A 23,946-nucleotide genomic window follows, 5' to 3' on the forward strand; every position below is an offset into this window, starting at 1 on the left:
GGTCACAGCCAAAGAGGGGAGTAGGATATTTCAGGTCAAACTGACCAATGGACAAACGCACAGAAAAACACTTGGACCAAATTAAACTGCGGTTCACCGCCTACATACAACCTGAAGAGGACCCCACCAACTTTGACCTTCCAACACACACACAAGTGGCAACTGACATCACAGTTGACCACAAAACAGAACTCATCATCCCCAGCAGCCCGGCAAGGCTGGCTGCCCAATAAGCCCAATGAAGAACTGACCAACCCAACCACACCAGCATTTATACCGAGACGATCGACAAGGGAGCGCAAAGCCCCAGATCAACTCACCTTGTAAATAAGTGCATTGTTGACTTAACCCCTTGTAACCTGCATTACCCCTGTCCACCAGAGGGCCTACCTGTTGGAGTCCCAAGGGATCCCAGCATCCCTTGGGAGCACACTATAAGCAGGCCACCCACAAGGTACCTGCACTCTGGAACTACAATAAAGGAGCTAAGGTCACACTTGCTCATTACACAGTACTCGGTCTGACCATTTATTATGAGTATAACAGAAAGTGGTCCACGTTGTCCAAGGCCGCGTCGTGAATTTTGATAACGGGTGGTTGGGGGGGGGGGGGTGGGGAGACAGTGCTGTGTGGCGGGGTCAGGTTGGTGGAGGACCTTTGTCTTACAGATGTTTAGTATAAGGCCCATGTTTTTATATGTCCTGAAATGGGGGCCGCGGGGGAAGTGGGGAGGTGGGGGGGGTGGGGTGCAAATCTTCCTTGCACCTCCCCTTACATCTTGGCAGCATTTTGGAGGCGGGTAGATGTGGGAGTGATTAGGGATGTTCTTGAGTTGCCATGGGATTTCAACTCGGCATAACACTCAGGCTTCGCCTGTCCTATGCTTGCCGAGACCAGGCATGGGTTCTGTACTGAGCTTTCATAGCTCCAAAGATGTTGTAGAGTTAATGTAATCCAACCCAAAGGGATGGATTATCTCTCTATGCAGATGATGTTTTTTTTTCAGGGGATTTGTCTTTGGCCCATGAACAGCCTCTGGCTTCTCCCATCAAAGGAGTAAGGTGTTGCCCCATTATCTTCCAGCAACTTGAGATGTGCAAGCAAGGAAGTTATGCTAAACATTTATAAATCATTGGTTAGGCCTCAGCTGGAGTACTGTGTCCAATTCTTGGCACCACACTTTAGGAAGGATCTCAAGGCCTTGGAGAGGGAGCAGAGGCGATTTACTCGAATGATACCAGGGTCGAGGGACTTTTGTTACGTGGAGAGACTAGCGAAGCTGGTATTTTTTTCCTTGGAGCAGAGAAGGTTAAGGGAAGATGTAACAGAGGTGTTCAAAATTATGAAGGGATTTAACAGAGTAAAAAGGAGAACATTTTCCACTAGCAGGAAGGTCAATAACCAGAGGACACAGATTTAAGGTAATTGGCAAAAGAACCAGAGGGGAAATTAGGAGAATGTTTTGTATGCAGTGAGTTGTATTGATCTGGAATGCACTGTCTGAAAGGGTGATGGAAGTAGATTCATTGTAACTTTCAAAAGGGAATTGGGTATATAATTTAAAATGAAATAATTGTCGGGCTATGGCGAAAGAGCGGGGGAGTAATTGGGACTAATTGGATAGCTCTTTCAAAGAGTCACAAGGTGGGCCAAACGGCCTCCTACAGTACGGTATGATTCTTCAAACTCTACTTTGCCTCCATAGCTGCAGGCTTCCTACCTCAATTACTAAAACACCCCATCCCCAGAATTTAGAACAGAGTTAACATCCTAATCAGTTGGAAGTTCCACATCACCATAATTCTGGAAGTGGACTGGGACCCTGGCAATTTTGGGCCCAATATTTTCTGCTTTCCATTGACATAGATTAACTCTGGTTGATAGGAGCAGCATTTGGGGACTCTAGCATATTTTTCCTCAATAAGACTTTAATAACCCAACTCTTGCATCTCCTAGTCTAATATTCTTACTTAGATCAAGATTTCTTGTGCTCAACTTCAATTTGACCAATATATTTTGACAGAACATTTAACATGTCTCCTTCTATTTTAGGTGATTTTTCAGAAACTGTAGTTTCCATATCACTTTCTTATCCACAGTGATGTGACAAATTACTTTGTCCTCAGGAAGACTGAGTCAGGATATTCAAATCTATATCCGATTCAAACCATCCCTCATCTGTCTTCGTAGTTGCTCTCAAAGTCATGCACATGAAGATGCATTGATACTTATATCACTGACAAGCGGATGCTGGTGGCTTTCCCTATTGAGATTAAGTGCAGAGAAAAATATCACAGTTCTCTTAGCTGCATGATTGTCCTTATCTACCAAATATTTTTGGCCCATGCTACAGCATATTTTTCATTAATGCAAGCTGAGAGCCAGTGCCAAACTACTTGGATTGACTCTCAGAGCAATAGAAATCTCTGTAGGGTGGTAACCAAACTAATTTAGATACAAGATTTTTAAAATTCTCCATTCGGCCAACATGACTTCCTTTGTAGAGGAAGTAAAACTGTCTTTAATACATTCACATATTTCATCATTTCATGAAAGATTTTCAAGAGAGCATATTTGATCAATTCACAGATTATTTTATGGATTCTTCCATACACTTTTTTTTACTTCAATATATGCAAAAACAAAGAATCCATGAAGGAAATTCTTTCAAATATGTCTAATGTCAATCTAGATTACAACATACCAGGTTTTCAAATTTATTGCTTCAGAAATTCAAACATAAAAACCTACCTGTCCTTCACAGAAACAGGGTGGTGAAAGCTGTACATATTCTCCTTCTCTGCTGTACATTCCCACTGCTTTACATGAATCACCATCCTCACCATTATTTTCAAATTTTAAATCAGCTAAATTATCAAATAGCTTAAGCAAATGCCTTGTCACCTGTTCAGAGAGATTAAAAATACATTTTAAAAGTAAAACTAATTCATCCATTAAGATTTATTTTTTTTCTCCTCCGCTTAGACCACCTTAGCCAAATGCAGCTTCAGATCAAGGCGGTGAGTAAGTAACCAGCCCCCAACCGTGTGTTAATAGCGTTCAAGCAGAAATTATAAAATCGCTTTTTAATTTCCTATTCTTTTTGAGGTAATCCCAAGCATCCAACAGGTATTTTTTCCAATGGCACTACTGATGAGAATTTCAGAAACTTATGTCTTACAACTCTGCAGTAAAGTACTTAAATATCCAAAATGTTCAAAGTATACTGGGGATTTAAGTTGCAATGTAATGATACTTGCTTGGATTTTATTGTTGAAAAACAATGGGACAGAAATTGCGGGCCCTGTGACAGTATGTTCCGAATATGCTGTCGTAATCCATTTCACGGACCCAGAGGTTCCGGATTTCCATATGTGACGTGAAATCCTGAACTTACGATTTGTGAAGCTAGGCCTTGACTGATCACCCAAACCGACTGAATAATGAGTATTGCTGGCGCAGAATTGGTCTTTTTGACTAACAACTGCTCAACAATTGCCCACTCAACTTTTACGGCTGGTAAAGGTGGGCTTAGAGCTTGCTTTCAGCAGTACAAGGGTAAATAAAACATTTAAAAATCCAAAATTATACACATACACTTTAAATGAATTTATGCAAATATTGGCCTGGATTAAGATGTTTAATATTATTTATCAAATAAATTAATTTTTATTGAGGTTAGTGCAATGAAGGGACATGAATAAAATTGCAATTCAGTACATTTATAATCATTAGAATTCTTTAAATTGTATAATTATTTGGGGATTCCATTGTATATCATTAGGGGACTCCCTTTGTTAATGATTGCAATGGAATCCTCCTTTGGCATTGGAGGATCAGGCCCATGTGCTCCCATGGATACTTCCAAACCACCTACGTCCCTGGGATCCATGGGCCTTTATGCTGCCATATGCCTGCGAGCCTGAGACCGCAACTCTTTGCAGCCTGAACGCCTGGAGGTAGGGGCAGAAATGTTTCGCAGGTCAAATGCATACTCTGGAGGTAGGCCTTCGGACGCAATTTCTAGGCTAAAGTAGACACACCAAAAGAAGAAACGCCAAAAAAAGAAAATTTCATACAGGAATCACATAAGAAGTCCTTGCATTAATAATGGTGATTTATATCTTATTTTAATTCGAGGAAGAGAAATATTTAAGCACAACTGCATATGCAATAGTAAAAAGCGTATTCATGCTTTAAACTTTGAAAAATCACACTTTGCTAAAGTGCTGGCAAATACTTATTTGACAGGATTTAACCAAAGATAAATAAAGAGTAAAGAGGAGCTCTCTTGATGATATATTCAGATCAGAAAGTTCCCAGGTTTGATCTCAAGTCTGTGCTACGTTAAGGATTTTCCTCAGTGTCCCTTGGGTTAAGGAGGGGGGGAAAATCAGCTAGGTTTCCTGTTCCTGATCACGATCCAGTGAGCCAAATTGAAAATTACTTGTAGACATCAGATGAGAACAGGTTCAGGTTGAAGCATGAGTCTCAACTAACCAAGTTGTCGACACTCACCATTCATTCACACGTAAAATTTGGCCACGTGAATGAGGTACTGCAGGGAAAGTGATGCTCGTGGAACCTTACCCTATTAAGGAGCCAACACCTTGTTAAGAGGAGAAAATTGGCGAAGACAGTTAGAAGGGACAAAGGTCATTCTTTTAGAATGCATTTTCTAATATGTCCTCTCAACTGATATATTTCGCAATGTTACAAATTTCTCAGGTCTGCAGCAAATATTCCATTATGTTTGACATCATCAGTCACTCCCATAAGTGGACAACATGGCCAGAATTTCTACCTGCAGACCCACTGGAAGTGAGGGAAACTTGAAAGTCTGGGTTTCTCCGCATGATGTGGAGATTTAATTCCACACTCCTGCTCCTCCCCAGCCACAAAGTGTGCTAGCCGAGGCTGTCCTCATCTCTCTACAGCTGCCTGGATTCCCGAGGCCCAGGAACACCGGCCGTTCACGGTAAAATCCGCAAAGCAGATTCAATCCCAGGCTTCCAGCCTCATTATCATATTTAGAGTGCCAACCCGCCTCCTGGGAGCAGGTTGGCTGCCCGCCCCTTGTTCAGCCTTAGATAAAACCTGGAGGTCGGCGGGTTAGAGCCAGCTTTCCAACATGCTTCCAATTTTTCCCCATTTAAGCCCCCACCCGCACACCAAAATTAAAACTCCCTCCCCATATCTCCAATTATCTGGTGCACAAGTTTATTGCCCAATAATTAGTTAAACAATAGCGTTAGCCAGTAGACAGACACCTTATGTATACTGAATATCATCTCACACATGCCACCTAGTCACTTCTTCTGTCTTTTCAGTAGGCGGACTAAAATGTACTCTTGTAAGAGGAGGCTAGTTATAAACCAACAAACTAGCCTATTTTATATTAATGAACTGCGACAGTTTTCTCGTGAGATACATCTATTTCTTTCTGCTCATCACACCATAAAATAGAAATTCCATGTATACCTGCCACTAATGCAGGCTAAACGAACTTACAAGTGAGCTATTCCTTGGCTAACTGGCACCAGACTTGTTCAGCTATAGGTTGTATGCATTCACAACTAGGCTGGGAGTCTCGCAGGTCTCTGACTGACTAGAGAGTGAGATCTCTCCAGATCTCTCTCGGTTTCAGACAAGGGGCAGAGGGAAAGGGAGGAGAGGGAGGAGGAAGAGTGGAAAAAACAAAGACTGTATACTAATCCCCTTCCCTCACTTTTGGGTCCAGCAACCCAGTTACCACTTTGAATGAAAAGTCACTCCTGATGCAGATAGAAGCTTGCAGTACCTATATCAAGGACAGTCAGCACGGATTTGTTAAGTGAAGGTCGTGTCTGACCAACTTGATTGAATTTTTTGGGGAGGTAACAAGGAGGGTCGATGAGGGTAGTGCGTTTGATGAAGTGTATATGGATTTCAGCAAGGCTTCTGATAAGGTCCCACGTGGCAGATTGGTCACAAAAGTAAAAGCCCATGAGATCCAGGGCAGACTGGCAAGTTGGATCCAAAATTGGTTCAAAGGCAAGAAGCAGAGAGTAATGGTTGATGGGTGTTTTTGTGACTTTAGGCTGTTTCCAGTGGGGTTCCACAGGGCTCAGTACTAGGTCCCTTGCTTTTTGTGGTATACATCAATGATCTAGACTTGAATATAGGAGGTATGATTAAGAAGTTTTCAGATGATACTAAAATCGGCTGTGTGGTTGATAATGAAGATGAAAGCTCCAGACTGCAGGAACATATCAATGAAGTGGTCAGGTGGGCAGAACAGTGGCAAATAGAATTTAATCCAGAGAAGTGTGAGATAATGCATTTTGGGAGGCTAACAAGGAAAGGGATTACACATTAAATGGTAGGACACTGAAGTGTAGCGGGACAAAGGGACCTTGGAGTGCATGTCCACAGATCCCTGAAGGTAGCAGGCTAGGTAGATAAGGTGGTTAAGAAGGCATAAGGAATGCTTGCCTTTATTGGCCGAGGCATAGAATACAAGAGCAAGGGGGTTATGCTTGAACTGTATAAAACACTAGTTAGGCCACAGCTTGAGTACTGTGGCAGTTCTGGTCACTGCATTACAGGAAGGTGTGATTGCACTGGAGAGGGTACAAAGGAGATTTACGAGGATGTTGCCGGGAGTGGAGAATCTAAGCCATGAGGACAGATTGGATAGGCCGGATTTGTTTTCCTTGGAACAGAGGCGGCTGAAGAGAGACCTCATTGAGGTGAATAAAATTATGAGGGGCCTAGATATAATGGAAAGAAAGGGCCTATTTCCCTTAGCAGAGGTGTCAACAACCAGGGAGCATAAATTTAAAGTAATTAGTAGAAGGTTTAGAGGGGATTTGAGGGGAAATGTCTTCACCCAGAGGGTTGTGGGGGTCTGGAACTCACTGCCTAAAAAAGTGGTAGAGGCAGAAACCCTCGCCACATTTAAAAAGTACTTGGATGTGCATTTGAAGTGCTGTAACCTACCGGGCTACAGACCTAGAGCTGGAAAGTGGGATTAGGCTGGATACCCTCTTGTTGGCTGGCATGGACACAATGTGCCGAAATCACCTCCTTTCTATTTCTTATCATTCTATGATTCTATCTGTTATATATGTACAATAAATGCACCACGAGGCCTGAGCACTGCAATTCAAACTGTGTGATCTTTGTCTATTTATTCAGACTTCAGAGCGCCGGAACATTCTGCTGCAAACTCTTTTATATACCTGTGCGCCCTCAGCTGATGGGCTACGCATGTTGCATATACTACATGATCAATGGATCTGCAAGGTGCTGCCAGGCGTGTTGAATGAAACCTTTTCTATCAAAATGGCATCAAACACCTGGAACCAAACATTAATGAACCACATTGTCTCAAAACTAATACAATATGCAAAATTAAAGCTTTTAATAGCTTTAATCGCTGGCCCATCTGGTATTTAACCTGGAACTATCCTTATTAACAACCAATTATTTTGTGTATCTCCATTAATACTTTGTAAGCTGAATCTGACCTCTTATTAATAGCAAATACAATTTAAAACAAAATCCCTTCCAGGCCATATAGGTAAAAGACCTAAAATGTTACACCCAGTTATTCATAATTATTCTGGACAAAATATGGCATTAGTGCAATACTATGTCAAAGACTTCAATTATTGAGGGGCAATCTAGTGTATTTTATTGAAAAGGAATGTGCTTCTTCACAAAGCTACTTAGTTGTTTGGCACAAGTGCCCCAACAGCTAATGCTTAAATGAAATGTCCCACATACTGGGAGATCTTGATTTGAACCCTAGCCTTGGCTGAAATTTGTGCTTGTTATTTTCCACACTACAAGTCACCAATCTCAAACACAGTGCCAACCAGTGTCAAAGGCACTAGCTGACAGAAAAGTGGGAAAAAAAACACAGCATGGGTTCTGCTCAAATTGCATCTTTTTATCCTCTAGAGTAAGCAGACAATTTAATTTGAAAATGTGATCATAAAGTTAGATGACTACTGCAAAATCAACAGGACTCCAAACGATAAATGAGAAGAAATCCCCCCCCCCTCCACACCTTCACAGATAAATGGACTACACTCCCATCAGAAGCGGTTCATGATAATATTGATTAACTCTTAAGAGAATGGGATTAGTTTATAGTTAAAAATAGCAATGGAGATAGCAAAGATAAATGTAGACATAGATGATGACATTTATAATATATTACGTTTTCTACATGATGTTCATGCCTTATTTGGGCATCATCATTCTGTAATATGCAGAAATGCCTACAGCTACACACTCTACTTTGTACAGCTACATACCACCACAGCCTCAGAGCTCACCCATCATTACCCCTTCCTTGACTGGAGCTCAACCACTATTATTGTATTGCCTCCCTGTGCAGTTAGTCAAGTTAGTTTTTTATCCCTCATTTTTCCTTTCCCTCATTGTGATCCTACCATCACTATCAACCAACATTCCCTGGTTCAGGCTTTCTCATGCTTCCACCATCGCCAGACCAGTACAGACCTATTCTCGGCCACCACTGCGTCACAGCTCAGTCATTTTGGCCATCATTGCCCTGCCCCCTCATGTCAATGATCCAGCCCTAAGCCCTTTCTCACCATCTTTGTTCCATAGTCACTGTTCGCCCAGTTCCCAGCTGCTTCATCCACAACAGTGATTTCTGCCGCTTAGAAAAATGTGTTCACATAAATTCACATTGGAGGCTATATTCTGGCACCATTCCCCAGCCCAGATACTCTCTCCCACAAAAACTTTTTTCTCAGTACTGAGCAATGGCCTCTACTCATTTCCATCCTTCGAAAATAGATCTTTAAATATGAAATCAGTTGAGGAAAATATATTGAGATATTTTCAACATTTATCGACGTCAAACTCAATACAAATATGAAGTCAATGAAAATCACCGTAGATCGCTGCAGCTCTTCTGTTTGAAGCTCTACTTGTAACTGGTACCTCACTGTAACAAAAATCAGCCTAATAACTTCTAACACTCACAATATACTACCACATGCTTAGACTATACTTGCACTGCAGCTACTGACCACTTTCTACATCTTGCCTTCATCACCAAATATCTCTGCAACAGTACTTAGTTCCCTGCACACAGATGCTTATGAGCTTGTCTCAGTTATTTCCAAGCTTTCATGATCCACACTGATCCTGGAGAAGAACATCCAATGGTTTATCTGAGCCACACACAATGGCCATAAAAATTGGTTATTCAACAACTGAAAAAGAATATTTAAATTTTATCAGGGTAAAACACAAATATTGAGAGATTTTGTTCAAATGTGTTTGATTGGCAGCTCCTTTAGAATTGAATACGCAGTTAATTAATTTCACAAGGTCCTAGTAACTGTGTCAACAGCTTAGCTTTTTCAGATGAGTGAGTCTCTCTGGAACTTCTAAAGACACTCGGCTAAGCCAAATAAGTTCTGTAATTGGCGAGAAAAAAAGGAACTACTACATCTGAAAGTTAATTATAACAGTTTAGCAAATAAATTGTGAAGTATTTTATTTTCTATTACAAGAAGCTTGATAAACTTAACCACAGCAAAAATGTTATTGCTACTATTCGTCTTTTCCATTACTGTTTGAAAAATTTGTTAAGCCCTAAAAACAAAGATCACATGGATAAACTTCAACAATTGTACATCACTGTCTGGAGTAAAAAATAAAACGGGGAAGGATAGTGTTAAATCCAAGAAAGAGGCATATAAATTGGCCAGAAAAAGCAACAAGCCTGAGGACTGGGAGAATTTTATAATTCAGCAGATGAGGACAAAGGGTTTAATTAGGAGGGGGAAAATAGAGTATGAGAGGAAGCTTGCTGGAAATATAAAAAATAACTGCAAAAGCTTCTATAGAGATGTGAAGAGAAAAAGATTAGTGAAGACAAACGTAGGTCCCTTGCAGGCAGATTCAGGTGAATTTAAAATGGGGAACAAAGAAATGGCAGACCAGTTGAAATAATATTTTGGTTCCGTCTTCACAAAGGAAGACACAAATAACCTTCTGGAAATACTAGGGGACCGAGGGTCTAGTGAGAAGGAGGAACTGAAGGAAATCCTTATTCGGCAGGAAATTGTGTTAGGGAAATTGATGGGATTGAAGGCTGATAAATCCCCGGGGCCTGATAGTCTGCATCCCAGAGTACTTAAGGAAGTGGCCATAGAAATAGTGGCTGCATTGGTGATCATTTTTCAACAGTCTATTGACTCTGGATCAGTTCTTATGGACTGTAGTGTAACTAATGTAACACCACTTTTTAAAAAAGGAGCGAGAGAAAATGGGGAATTATAGATCGGTCATAGCCTGACATCAGTAGTGGAGAAAATGTTGGAATCAATTATTAAAGATGAAATAGCAGCGCATTTGGAAAGCAGTGGCAGGATCGGTCCAAGTCAGCATGGATTTATGAAAGGGAAATCATACTTGACAAATCTTCTGGAATTTTTTGAGGATGTAACTGGTAGAGTGGACAAGGGAGAACCAGTGGATGTGATGTATTTGAACTTTCAAAAGGCTTTTGACAAGGTCCCACACAAGAGATTGGTGTGCAAAATTAAAGCAGATGGTATTGGAGGTAATGTACTGACGTGGATAGAGAACTGGTTGGCAGACAGGAAGCAGAGAGTCGGGATAAACGGGTCCTTTTCAGAATGGCAGGCAATGACTAGTGGGGTGCCGCAGGGCTCAGTGCTGGGACCCCAGCTATTTACAATATATATTAATGATTTAGATGAAAGAATTGAGTGTAATATCTCCAAGTTTGCTGATGACACTAAGCTGGGTGCCTGTGTGAGCTGTGAGGAGGATGCTAAGAGGCTGCAGGGTGACTTGGGCAGGTTAAGTGAGTGGGCAAACGCACAGCAGATGCAGTATAATGTGGATAAATGTGAGGTTATCCACTTCGGTGGCAAAAACATGAAGGCAGATTATCTGAATGGTGGCATATTAAGAAAAGGGGAGGTGCAACGAGACCTGGGTGTCATGGTACATTAGTCATTGAAAGTTGGCATGGAGGTACAGCAGGCGGTGAAGGCAGCAAATGGTATGTTGGTCTTCATAGCAAAGGAATTTGAGTATAGGAGCAGGGAGGTCTTACTGCAGTTGTACAGGGCCTTGGTGAGGCTTCACCTGGAATATTGTGTTCAGTTTTGGTCTCCTAATCTGAGGTAGGATGTTCTTGCTATTGAGGGAGTGCAGCGAAGGTTCACCAGATTGATTCTCGGGATGGCAGGACTGACATATGAGGAGAGACTGGATCGACTGGGCCTGTATTCACTGGAGTTTAGAAGGATGAGAGGGGATCTCATAGAAACATATAAAATTCTGACGGGACTAGATGCAGAAAAGATGTTCCCGATGTTGGGGAAGTCCAGAACCTGGGGACATAGTCCTAAGGATAAGGGGTAAGCCATTTAGGACTGAGATGAGGAGAAACTTCTTCACTCAGAGAGTTGTTAACCTGTGGAATTCCCTGCCGCAGAGAGTTGTTGATGCCAGTTCGTTAGATATATTCAAGAGGGAGTTAGATATGGCCCTTACGGCTAAAGGGATCAAGGGGTATGGAGAGAAAGCAGGAAAGGGGTATTGAGGTGAACGATCAGCCATGATCTTATTGAATGGTGGTGTAGGCTCGAAGGGCCGAATGGCCTACTCCTGCACCTATTTTCTATGTTTCTATGTTGTTCTGCCAACTTCCAAAGAGGAGGATCCTGTGAACACAAGTGTTAGATCCAGAGGGAAAATTAACCAAAAAAATAAGTTCCCTGTTCATTATGAATTTTCCCTAGATATCAGGGTAATTAAAAATTCTCTGGATGTGGAAAATAGTGTTCACTTACAAGACTAGTCTGAATACAGAAGCCCTTAAAATCTTGAGAAAAAGAGCAAAAAGAAATCCCAATACACAAGTCTTATCCCACATTAGGACTTCGTTTTGTTCTTATGCTGCTTCAATGGCAGCAAAGATACCATATCCATTTGAAGGTTCCAGAATCAACAATGATGACTGCCCTAATTTCTGTTCGGCATCCATAAAATTATTCCACAACTATTCATGTGCTGGAGTCAGAAAGCGACCAATTTATTCTGAAGCAAAATTGCAAACCAGATAGATGTTTTTTTCATTGACAAATTGCACCAGCTTCTGATTCACTGTAATTTACACCAGTAAACTATTTGAAAAGACGTCATATAATCATAGAAGTTTACAACACAGAAGGAGGCCATTTTGGCCCATTGTGTCCATGCCGGCCAACAAGAGGCTATCCAGCCTAATCCCACTTTCCAGCTCTAGGTCCGTAACCCTGCAGGTTACGGCACTTCAGGTGCATATCCAAGTACTTTTTAAATGTGGTGAGGGTTTCTGCGTCTACCACCTTTTCAGGTAGTGAGTTGCAGACCCCACAACCCTCGACATAAAGAAATTTCCCCTCAAATCCCCTCTAAACCTTCGACTAATTACTTTAAATTTATGCCCCCTGGTTGTTGACACCTCTGCGAAGGGAAATACACCCTTTCTATCCACTATATCTAGGCCCCTCATCATTTTATACATCTCAATAAGGTCTCCCCTCAGCGTCCTCTGTCCCAAGGAAAACAAATCCAGCCTATCCAATCTCTCGTCAGAGCTTAGATCCTCCACTCCCGGCACCATCCTCGTAAATCTTCTCTGTACCCTCTCCAGTGCAATCACGACCTTCCTGTAATGCAGTGACCAGAATTGCACACAGTAATCCAGCTGTTGCCTAACCAGTGTTTTATACCGTTCAAGCATAACGCCCCCCCTGCTCTTGTATTCCATGCCTCAGCTTATAAAGGCAAGCATTCCGTATGCCTTCTTAACCACCTTATCTACCCGTGCTACAAGGGCCCATTGCCCATCCCCCACCCCCCAACCTCGGCCAAACTTCAAGGCCGACCTCACCGTTGCCAAGTCCCACCAGTTGGACACTCATTTCTCGCTCCTCACCGACGACTCAGCTGCTCCAACCGACCCCCGGTGATCTCAACGGTGGTGAGCTTCCGACCTCACGCGCGAGCCTTCCCTCCGGCAACGTCCGGGCCTTCATCCATCGGCGACGTCCTGACTTTCACCTATCGATCGACCACGTTCTGTCCTCCCACCGGCTGCTGGCCCCACTCACCAGTGGCGTCTCTGTCGAGCATATGGTGTGCACAATGGCTGTGGTCACTTTGACCTCTCTGACCTCTTCTCCTTCCACAAAATAGACCTCTCACCTTCCCAATGCCTGCCCTCAGCCAGGCCTCGGATCGCTTACCATCTCACTGAAGGGCGCTGCTCAGCGTCGAGCTTATGCATCTCGCCATAGGCAATTAGGCTCATACAGCAGTGCGTGGTCTCCAGTAGCCTTGGACCCCCTTGCACTGAACCAAGACCTTGCTCAGCTAAGCCCGTGTGGTAGCAGGTGTGCAACGGCCACCGCACGTTAAAAGAATTCACACACAGGCATCTTCCACCCTTCAAAATGAAGTTCTGGACTTGGAACGTCAGGACCCTCATGGACAACTCCAACGCCATACCACCATAGTTGCCCGGGAACTTAGACGCTTCGATGTCAACATCGCCGCCCTAAGCGAGACCCGGTGGGCAGGGGAAGGCCAGCTCAAGGAAAAAGGTGGAGGTTACACCTTCTTCTGGAAAGGCAAACCAGTGGAAGAGCACCGCCTCCACGGAGTCAGTTTCGCTATCAAGAACGAGCTGGTCGACCGCCTCAGAGACTCCTCCTGTGGGATTAGAACATAAGAACATAAGAAATAGGAGCATGAGAAGGCCTGCTCCGACATTTAATACGATTATGGCTAATCCAATCATGGACTCAGGTCCACTTCCCTGCCTGCTCTCCATAACCCCTTATTCCTTTATCGTTTAAGAAACTGTCTATTTCTGTCTTAAATTTATTCAATGTCCCAGCTTCCATAGCTCTCTGAGGCAGCGAATTCCACAGATTCACAACCCTCAGAAGAAATTTCTCCTCATCTCAGTTTTCAATAGGCAGCCCCTTATTCTAAGATTATGCCCTCAAGTTCTAATCTCCCCTATCAGTGGAAACATCCTCTCTGCATCCACCTTATCAAGCCCCCTCATAATCTTATACGTTTCGATAAGATCAGCTCTCATTCTTCTGAATTCCAATGAGTAGAGGCCCAGCCTACTCAATCTTTCCTCATAAGTCAAGCCCTTCATCTCTGGAATCAATCTTGTGAACCTTCTCTGAACTGCCTCCAAAGCAAGTATATCCTTTTGTAAATATGGAAACCAAAACTGCATGCAGTATTCCAGGTGTGGCCTCACCAATACCCTGTACAACTGTAGCAAGACTTCCCTGCTTTTATATTCCATCCCCTTTGCAATAAAGGCCAAGATTCCATTGGCCTTCCTGATCACTTGCTGTACCTGCATACTAACCTTTTGTGTTTCATGCACAAGTACCCCCACGTCCCGCTGTACTGCAGCACTTTGCAATTTATCTCCATTTAAATAATAACTTGCTCTTTGATTTTTTTTCTGCCAAAGTGCATGACCTCACACTTTCCAACATTATACTCCATCTGCCAAATATTTGCCCACTCACTTAGCCTGTCTATGTCCTTTTGCAGACATTGCTTTTCCTCCCACCTTTGTATCGTCAGCAAACTTGGCTACATTACACTCCAAATCATTAATATAGATTGTAAATAGCTGGGGTCGCAGCACTGATCCCTGCGGCACCCCACTGGTTACTGATTGCCAATCCAAGAATAAACCATTTATCCCGACTCTCTGTTTTCTGTTAGTTAGCCAATTCTCTATCCATGCTAATATATTACCCCCAACCCCGTGAACTTTTATCTTGTGCAGTAACCTTTTATTTAGCGAACGTCGCATGACTCTCCGACTCACCCTATCCCAGAACCAGTGCGCCACAGATATCAGTGCGTAGGCCCCAACACTCGACGCAATAGATGAGACCAAAGAGGGTTTTTAATCCAGCCTCGAACAATCCCTGTCCCACGTCCCTACAGACGACAAACTGATCCTCCTCGGCGACTTCAACGCCAGGGTCGGCAAGGACACAGACCTCTGAGGAGGCGTGATCGGCAGAGAGTGGGTAGGGAAAGCCAACTTCAGTGGTATCCTGCTCCTGACAAAATGCCTGGAACTCGACCTCGTCATCACTAACACCTTGTTCCGCCAGAGGGACAAGTAAAAGGCATCGTGGCAACACCCTCGCTCCAAACACTGGCACCTGCTTGACTATGTCATTGTTCAAGCCAGGGATCGCAAGGATGTGTACATCACCTGCACCATGAGAGGAGCTGATGACTGCTGGACGGACCAACGTCTGATCCGTTCCATCATCAACATCAATATAGCCCCAAAGCAGCGGCGGCAGCAAAAGCAGTGCTGCAAAAAAAATCAACGCTGGGGAACTTAAAGACCCAGCTAAGAGAGCCCTATACAGCCAGCACCTCACTGCTAACCTGGCGACCCCGAGACACAGAATGCCCACAGTGCTTGGTCTGCCCTCCAGGCCACCATAACCTGCAAAGAGACTCTCGGTCACTCAACCAGGACTGGTTTGATGAGAATGACCAGGAGATCTAAGAGCTAATAAATCGCAAGCGCGGGGCATTTCTGAACCTAAAACAACAACCCAACTCGGGAGCAGCAAAAAAGCTTTACAGGCGGCTTAAGGCTGAGGTCCAACAAAGAACCCGCGACCTAAAGAATAGATGGTGGGTGGAGAAAGCACAGGAGATTCAGGAGTTGGCTGACAGCCATGATGTGCGAGGATTCTTCACCGCAGTCAAGGCCACCACTCCACTGCTGGCTAAGAGCGGGGAGACACTCATCAAGGACATCGAGGCAGTCAGGACCCGCTGGAAGGATCACTTCAAAGATCTCCTTAACCGAGACTCTGCCTTTGACTCGAGTGTCCTCGACTCCCACAGCATGCTACCCGCCACCATCTCAGCAAAACCCCAGCCCTGCACAAGGTAGAAAAAGCCATCCGCCAGCTCAAGAACAACAAGGCAACGGGAGCGGATGGAATCCTCGCTGAGGCACTAAAGTATGGCGGAGAGGCACTATTGGCACGAATGCATGACCTCATCTCTCTCATCTGGAAAGAGGAGAGCATGCCGAGAGATCTCAGAAATGCAGTATTGTGTTCCTAACTCGCCTTGCAGCCTGTCCAGCTTGATTTCCACTCTCTCCCTCATCATGTGAGGTACCGCTCGCGCCTTGTGGTGAATGGGTCGTGCCTCTGGGACCAAGTGGATCTGCACCTTCGCTCCGGAAAAGTTTCCAATGGCTGGCTCAAAAAGGGAAGGAAATTTGTTAAGAACCTGGGTATATGAGGCCTCATCGACATGTGATAGTGCTCGGATGTCATCCCAGTTCCAGCGGATTTTGCCCAGCCAGCTCCTTCCAAGCAGTGTGGGGCCATCGCCCGGGACAATCCAGAGTGGCAGTTCGTGCACCATGCCCTCGTAGGTGACCTTGACCATGGCACTGCCCAGGACAGTGATAAGCTCTTTGGTGTACATTCTCAGTTTCGTGTGGATGGGGCTCAGGGTTGGTCTGAATGCCTTGTTGCACCACAGTCTCTCAAACATCTTTTTACTCATGATGGATTGGTTAGCGCCAGTGTCCAGTTCCATGGCTAAGGGTAAGCCATTCAATTTTACGTTTAGCATTATAGGTGGACATTTCGTCAAAAATGTATGCACCCTGTGTACTTCAGCATCTGCCTCCTCTCTCTGAGGCCCAAAATTGCTTTGATCCACCATGGACCGATCATCCTATGCCACGTGGTGGTTAGCAGGTTTTGCAGAGCTTGCAGCTCATTTGCAAACCCGTTGGAGATGCCCCATTGTTCCACAGCTCTTGCAAACATACTCTTTGAAGCGGCATGAATAGGCTGAATGGAAACCTCCACAATGCCAACAAGATGTGAACTGTCTTGCATTCATCCTTTTTTGGAAACTCTCAGTCATCTGGGTCATCTGAGGCCTGCTGGCAGTTGCAGACTCGTGGGTTCTGCTCTGTACAATTCTGCTCGCAAACACAATTCCAGTTAATTTATGAACATTGCTCGCACTTGTGCGCTGAGAGATTTGTTTGGTGTCACAAACGCCTGTGCTATCGCAATGGCCTTACTGAGGGTCGGTGTCTCTACAGTCAAAAGTTTCGTCGGATGGTCTCGTGGCCAATGCCCAGTAAAAATGTCTGAGCATCTGCTCCAGGTAGCCATCAAACTCACATTGTCCTGCAAGTCGCCTTAGCTCGGCGATGTAGCTCGCCACTTCCTGACCTTCAGATCGCTGGCACGTGTAGAACCGATACCTTGCCATCAGCATGCTCTCCCTCAGGTTAAGATGCTCCCGAACCAGTGTACACAGCTCCTCATACAACTTATCTGTGGGTTTCACCGGAGCCAGAAGATTCTTCATGAGGCTGTAGGTCGGTGCCCTGCAGACTGTGAGGAGGACCGCTCTCCTTTTTGCAGCGCTTCCTTCCCTGCCCAGTTCATTGGCTATAAAGTACTGGTCTAGCCGTTCGACATAGGCTTCCCAGTCCTCACCCTCCGAGAACTTCTCCAGGATGTCCACAGTTTGCTGCATCTTTGCGTTGGATTCGTATTCTCGTCAGCAGTTATTGTGTTCCTAACACAGATGAGGCTGCACACAGGGAGGTTAAAGTAATAGTGACCTCAGTCTTTAATAAGACACTCCAGAGTGAGGAACAGACCTTAGGGGCCGGCTTATATACAGTGCTGCCAAGGGATGCTGGGATCCCTTGGGACTTCAGGGGATGAGCTCCCTGGTGGCATTGACTCTGGATCAGTTCCTATGGAGTGGAGGGTAGCCAATGTAACCCCACTTTTTAAAAAAGGAGGGAGAGAGAAAACAGGGAATTATAGACCGGTCAGCCTGACATCGGTAGTGAGTAAAATGATGGAATCAATTATTAAGGATGTCATAGCAGTGCATTTGGAAAGAGGTGACATGATAGGTCCAAGTCAGCATGGATTTGTGAAAGGGAAATCATGCTTGACAAATCTTCTGGAATTTTTTGAGGATGTTTCCAGTAGAGTGGATAAGGGAGAACCAGTTGATGTGGTATATTTGGACTTTCAGAAGGCGTTCGACAAGGTCCCACACAAGAGATTGATGTGCAAAGTTAGAGCACATGGGATTGGGGGTAGTGTACTGACATGGATTGAGAACTGGTTGTCAGACAGGAAGCAAAGAGTAGGAGTAAATGGGTACTTTTCAGAATGGCAGGCAGTGACTAGTGGGGTACCGCAAGGTTCTGTGCTGGGGCCCCAGCTGTTTACACTGTACATTAATGATTTAGATGAGGGAATTAAATGTAGTATCTCCAAATTTGCGGATGACACTAAGTTGGGTGGCAGTGTGAGCTGCGAGGAGGATGCTGTGAGGCTGCAGAGCGACTTGGATAGGTTAGGTGAGTGGGCAAATGCATGGCAGATGAAGTATAATGTGGATAAATGTGAGGTTATCCACTTTGGTGGTAAAAACAGAGAGACAGACTATTATCTGAATGGTGACAGATTAGGAAAAGGGGAGGTGCAAAGAGACCTGGGTGTCATGGTACATCAGTCATTGAAGGTTGGCATGCAGGTGCAGCAGGCGGTTAAGAAAGCAAATGGCATGTTGGCCTTCATAGCAAGGGGATTTGAGTACAGGGGCAGGGAGGTGTTGCTACAGTTGTACAGGGCATTGGTGAGGCCACACCTGGAGTATTGTGTACAGTTTTGGTCTCCTAACCTGAGGAAGGACATTCTTGCTATTGAGGGAGTGCAGCGAAGGTTCACCAGACTGATTCCCGGGATGGCGGGACTGACCTATCAAGAAAGACTGGATCAACTGGGCTTGTATTCACTGGAGTTCAGAAGAATGAGAGGGGACCTCATAGAAACATATAAAATTCTGACGGGGTTAGACAGGTTAGATGCAGGAAGAATGTTCCCAATGTTGGGGAAGTCCAGAACCAGGGGTCACAGTCTAAGGATAAGGGGTAAGCCATTTAGGACCGAGATGCGGAGGAACTTCTTCACCCAGAGAGTGGTGAACCTGTGGAATTCTCTACCACAGAAAGTTGTTGAGGCCAATTCACTAAATATATTCAAAAAGGAGTTAGATGAGGTCCTTACTGCTAGGGGGATCAAGGGGTATGGCGAGAAAGCAGGAATGGGGTACTGAAGTTGAATGTTCAGCCATGAACTCATTGAATGGCGGTGCAGGCTAGAAGGGCCGAATGGCCTACTCCTGCACCTATTTTCTATGTTTCTATGTTTCTATGGAACACGGGAATGCATGCTTTACAGATACACAGCATGCAGTAATCGTGACCATCTTTAAAAAAGGGAACAAATCCGACTGCGGCAACTACAGAGGAATCTCCCTGTTATCAGCCACTGGAAAAGTCATCGCTAGAATCCTCCTCAACCTAGAATCCTCAACAGTCTTCTCCCTGTGGCTGAGGAGCTCCTCCCGAAGTCACAGTGCGGATTTCGTCCACTATGGGGTACAGCGAACATGATCTTTACAGCACCACAACTGTAAGAGAAATGCAGGGAACAGCACCAACCGTTGTACATAGCCTTCTTTGACCTTACAAAGGCGTTTGACACTGTCAACTGCAAGGGACTATGGAGCTAGCTCTCCAGCAGTTTGCTAAATAGCCAGTTAGTTAAAATTAGTTGAAACCAGTTCTTTGAACAGTTGACCAGTGGTGACTCATCTGAGACACAAGCAGTTTAAAAACCAAGAGCTAGTGCTGCTAGCTTGGAGTGCATCAGCTCAGAGTGAGAAAACAAGAGTTTGGTAAGTGGGAGAGTTCGGTGAAGTGGAGGCAGGAGGTGTTGCTTTGCCTTGTTTTTCCTAACTTTTTCCGCAGTGGGGCAGCGTACCTGAGCGGGAGCAGAACAAGGCCCGAGAATGAGGATAAAAGCCACAGCAGACCACAGCATACGGCCAGTGTGATCTCCTGGACTAGTTTCGATTGCCTGGTTGGTTCGGAGAGGAATTTTCCCAGATTTTTTCCCCAATTGACCTGGGTTTTTAATCTGTTTTTTTGCCTCTCCCAGGAGATTGCGTGGCTCCGGGTGAGAGAACTCTGCTGTGTGACTTCACAGCTGAGGTAGGTTAGGTGATTGGTAGTGATGTTGGGCTACGTTTTTCTTTTTTCTTTTAAATTAACATATAGCATATAACTAAATACTAAAAACTAACCTTTGTTTGTTTAACTAATTTAATAAACTATATAGGGCAAATACTTGATTAACGCTAAACTAATTCATTAAATTAAATGGGAAAACAGGAGATGTGTTGCTGTTGCAATATGTGGGAGCTTCTGGACGTTTTGGTCCAGGGCGACTACATCTGCGTTAAGTGTCTGCGGCTCAATGAACTTCAGCTCCGAGTTGAGGAGCTGGAGTCCGAGCTGCAGACATTGCAAGACATCAGGGAGAAAGATACCTGGACCTTTTGCTCCAGGAGGCAGCCACACCCTCTAGATTAAATACTTTAGAATTGACACGTGGCGGGTGTGACTGCGAGTGAAGCAGGTAAGGGGATCCAGGAGATAGTATTGTAGGAGCCTCAGTCTCTGCACTTGTCCAATAGATTTAAGGTTCTTGCAACCCTTGTGGGCGAGTGTGCAGACTGCGGGGTGGGTGAGCAGACTGACCAAGGCACCATGGTTCAGAAAGCCATTCAAGTGGGGGAGTAAAGAGGCAGGTGGTTGTAGTAGGGGACAGTATAGTTCGGGGGATAGATAGGGTTCTCTGCAGCCAAGAACATGTGTCTCGAAGGCTGTGTTGCCCATCTGGTGCCAGGGTAAAAGACATCTCCTCCGGGCTGGAGAAGAACTTGGAGTGGGAGGGGGAGGATCCAGTTGTCGTGGTACACATAGGTACCAATGACATAGGTAGGACTAAGAAAGAGGTTCTGCTGAGAGAGTTTGAACAGCTAGGGACTAAATTGAAAAGCAGAACCACAAAGGTAATAATCTCTGCATTAGTACCTGAGCCACGAGCAAAGTGGCATAGGATCAATAGAATCAGGGAGATGAATGCTGTTATGTATGTAAACGTTGTAACTGTGTAAGACTTGCCACCACAGGGCGCAACTGTTGGAAGCCCAAGGGTCACCTGCATACCTCGTGCAAGGGAGTATAAAAGGTTATCTGCCAAGCTGCTTAGGCACTCTGGAGTTGTATTCGAGAGACTAAGGTCACATCAGTTTTAGCTTGCACTACTCAGTCTTGTGGAGTTCTTCCATACTTAACAAATGCGTGGCTCAGAGGTTGGTGTGGGAGAAGAGGTTTCTATTCGTGAGGCATTGGCACCAATACTCAGGAAAGAGAGAGCTGTTTCGTGGGGACGGACTACACCTGAACTATGCTGGGACCAGAGTTCACGCGAACCGAATAGCTAGGAAGGTAGCAGGGCTTTAAATTAAATAAGCGGGGGGGGGGGGGGGGGCACGGTCGGCGGGGTGCAGCAGAGAGCAATCTAGAATGCTAAAGAGAAAAGAAAAGGAAGCAGTGCAGGAAATGATTGTGGTAAGCATAACCAGATTATGTCAAGAAGGGGCAGAGCATACAAACACAAGAGTACACTAACAAATAGGGTCCAGGTAAGTAAAAATAGCGATAAGACAAATAGGGCTATAGTACAAAATAATGTTAAGATATCTAATAATTAGGGCTATAGTATAAAATAATGTTAAGATATCTAATAATGTTAAAAAGACAAATCTAAAAGCATTGTATCTAAACGCACGAAGCATCTGTAATAAGGTAGACAAATTAACAACGCAAATAAATGTAAACGGATACAATATAGTTGCAATAACGGAGACATGGTTGCAGGGTGACCAGGGTGGGAACTGAATATCCAAGGATATTCGATATTTAGGAGGGACAGACAAAAAGGAAAAGGGTGTGGTGTGGCGTTGTTAGTAAAGGATAAAATCAGAGCAATAGTGAAAAAGGATATTGGCTCAGAAAATCAAGATGCAGAATCAGTCTGGGTGGAGCGAAGGAGCACCAAGGGGCAGAAAACATTGGTGGGAGTTGTCTATAGTCCTCCAAACAGTAGTGGTAGTGTAGGGGATGGCACCAAACAGGAAATTAGAGATGCATGCAGCAAGGGTACTACAGTAATCCTAGGTGACTTTAATCTACATGTAGACTGGCCAAACCAAATTGCTAATAATGCTGTGGCAGATGAATTCTTGGAGTGTGTAAGAGATGTTTTTTTAAATCAGTATGTTGAGGAGCCTACTAGTGAACAGGCTATCCTAGATTGGGTATTGTGTAATGAGAAGGGGTTAATTATCAGTCTTGTTGTGCTGGGCCCTTTCGAGAAGAATTACCATAATATACTTTATTAAGATGGAAAGTGAAGTAGTCCATTTTGAAACTAAGGTTCGAATTCTAAACAAAGGAAACTACGAAGGTATGAGGAATGAATTTGATGAGCTCATAATAAAGGATGAAACTGAGTACTATGTATAATGAGCAAGTGTGATCTTAGCTCCTTTAATGAGACTCCAGAGTGCAGGTATCTCGTGGGTGGCCTGCTTATATATCGTGCTCCCAAGGGATGCTGGGATCCCTTGGGACTCCAACAGGTAGATCCTCTGGTGGTAGTGTAATACAGGTTGCAAGCTATTAAATACATATCAGAATTGGCTATGATAGTGTCATGTATTCAACCAGCATTGTAACCCATGTATAATCTGACCTAAGTTGTACACTGTCAGAACAATGACCACTAGGTGGGAGACACTCCTAACCTGGGCCTTCAGGTACAAAGGGGGAAACTCCACCCACCTTCATCACTTGGAGTGCTAAGGAATAAAGAACAGGTCACAGACTGACCTTCTCTCAAGCATGGGCCTCGTGTGCATTTATACCGTATAGTAAGGACCTATCAATGGCGACGAGAAACTGGGATTTAAACCACGCGAGCATGGCCACTAGCAGAACAGACGAGAGGTACTGTGTTAAAGAATGGTTGGGACAGAGATTCAACATTGTTAAAGCAGCACACAGTTCTCCAGGCAGACAAGGGCAATCCGGCATGCCCCAACATGTAGTCGAACCCAGAGGGGGAGTTCGACAGAGACAATGGCAAGCTGAACGGCGATTCACGCCATTGCAAGGGACAATGCGGCCAGTAATGGGGCCATCAACACCTGTTAATGTCGCACTCAAGGACAATTACAGGGGCAGTCAGGGACGATTGACTGGCAAGGGAACTTTTGTTTCCAACAACAGCTCATGTTGGAGGCGTGGAGGCACACACTCAGCCGGAGTTTGCAGAATACCTGCAGAAATTGCAGAAATGAACGCTGGGAGAAATCGCTGGAAGCTGAAGTTCAGCGAGTTCACGTGGAGCACGTACACAGTTCATAAACCAGGATGCCACGTGATAATGATGAAAGTGCTCCTCAATGGCATCCCAGTATCAATGGAGCTGGACACATAAGAACATAAGAATTAGGAACAGGAGTAGGCCATCTAGCCCCTCGAGCCTGCTCCGCCATTCAACAAGATCATGGCTGATCTGGCCGCGGACTCAGCTCCACTTACCCGCCCGCTCCTCATAACCCTTAATTCCCTTATTGGTTAAAAATTTACCTATCTGTGACTTGAATACATTCAATGAGCTAGCCTCAACTGCTTCTTGGGCAGAGAATTCCACAGATTCACAACCATCTGGGAGAAGAAATTCCTTCTCAACTCGGTTTTAAATTGGCTCCCCCGTATTTTGAGGCTGTGCCCCCGAGTTCTAGTCTCCCCGACCAGTGGAAACAATCTCTCTGCCTCTATCTTGTCTATCCCTTTCATTATTTTAAATGTTTCTATAAGATCACCCCTCA

At 44.5% G+C, this 23,946-nt stretch overlaps 1 protein-coding gene across 1 annotated transcript in view; it reads right to left on the reverse strand.

Moving 5' to 3' along the window:
- The window catches only part of dnah9l (dynein, axonemal, heavy polypeptide 9 like), a 668,659-nt gene that overhangs the window by 428,780 nt on the left and 215,933 nt on the right, over positions 1-23,946 (reverse strand). Inside the window, exon 29 of the mRNA XM_070873660.1 lies at positions 2,752-2,904. Within this exon, the coding sequence (XP_070729761.1) occupies positions 2,752-2,904 (153 nt within the window). The remainder of the gene's footprint in view (positions 1-2,751; positions 2,905-23,946) is intronic.

Source organism: Pristiophorus japonicus, chromosome 3 (genome assembly GCF_044704955.1).
Source record: "Pristiophorus japonicus isolate sPriJap1 chromosome 3, sPriJap1.hap1, whole genome shotgun sequence".
NCBI classification, from domain to species: domain Eukaryota; kingdom Metazoa; phylum Chordata; class Chondrichthyes; family Pristiophoridae; genus Pristiophorus; species Pristiophorus japonicus.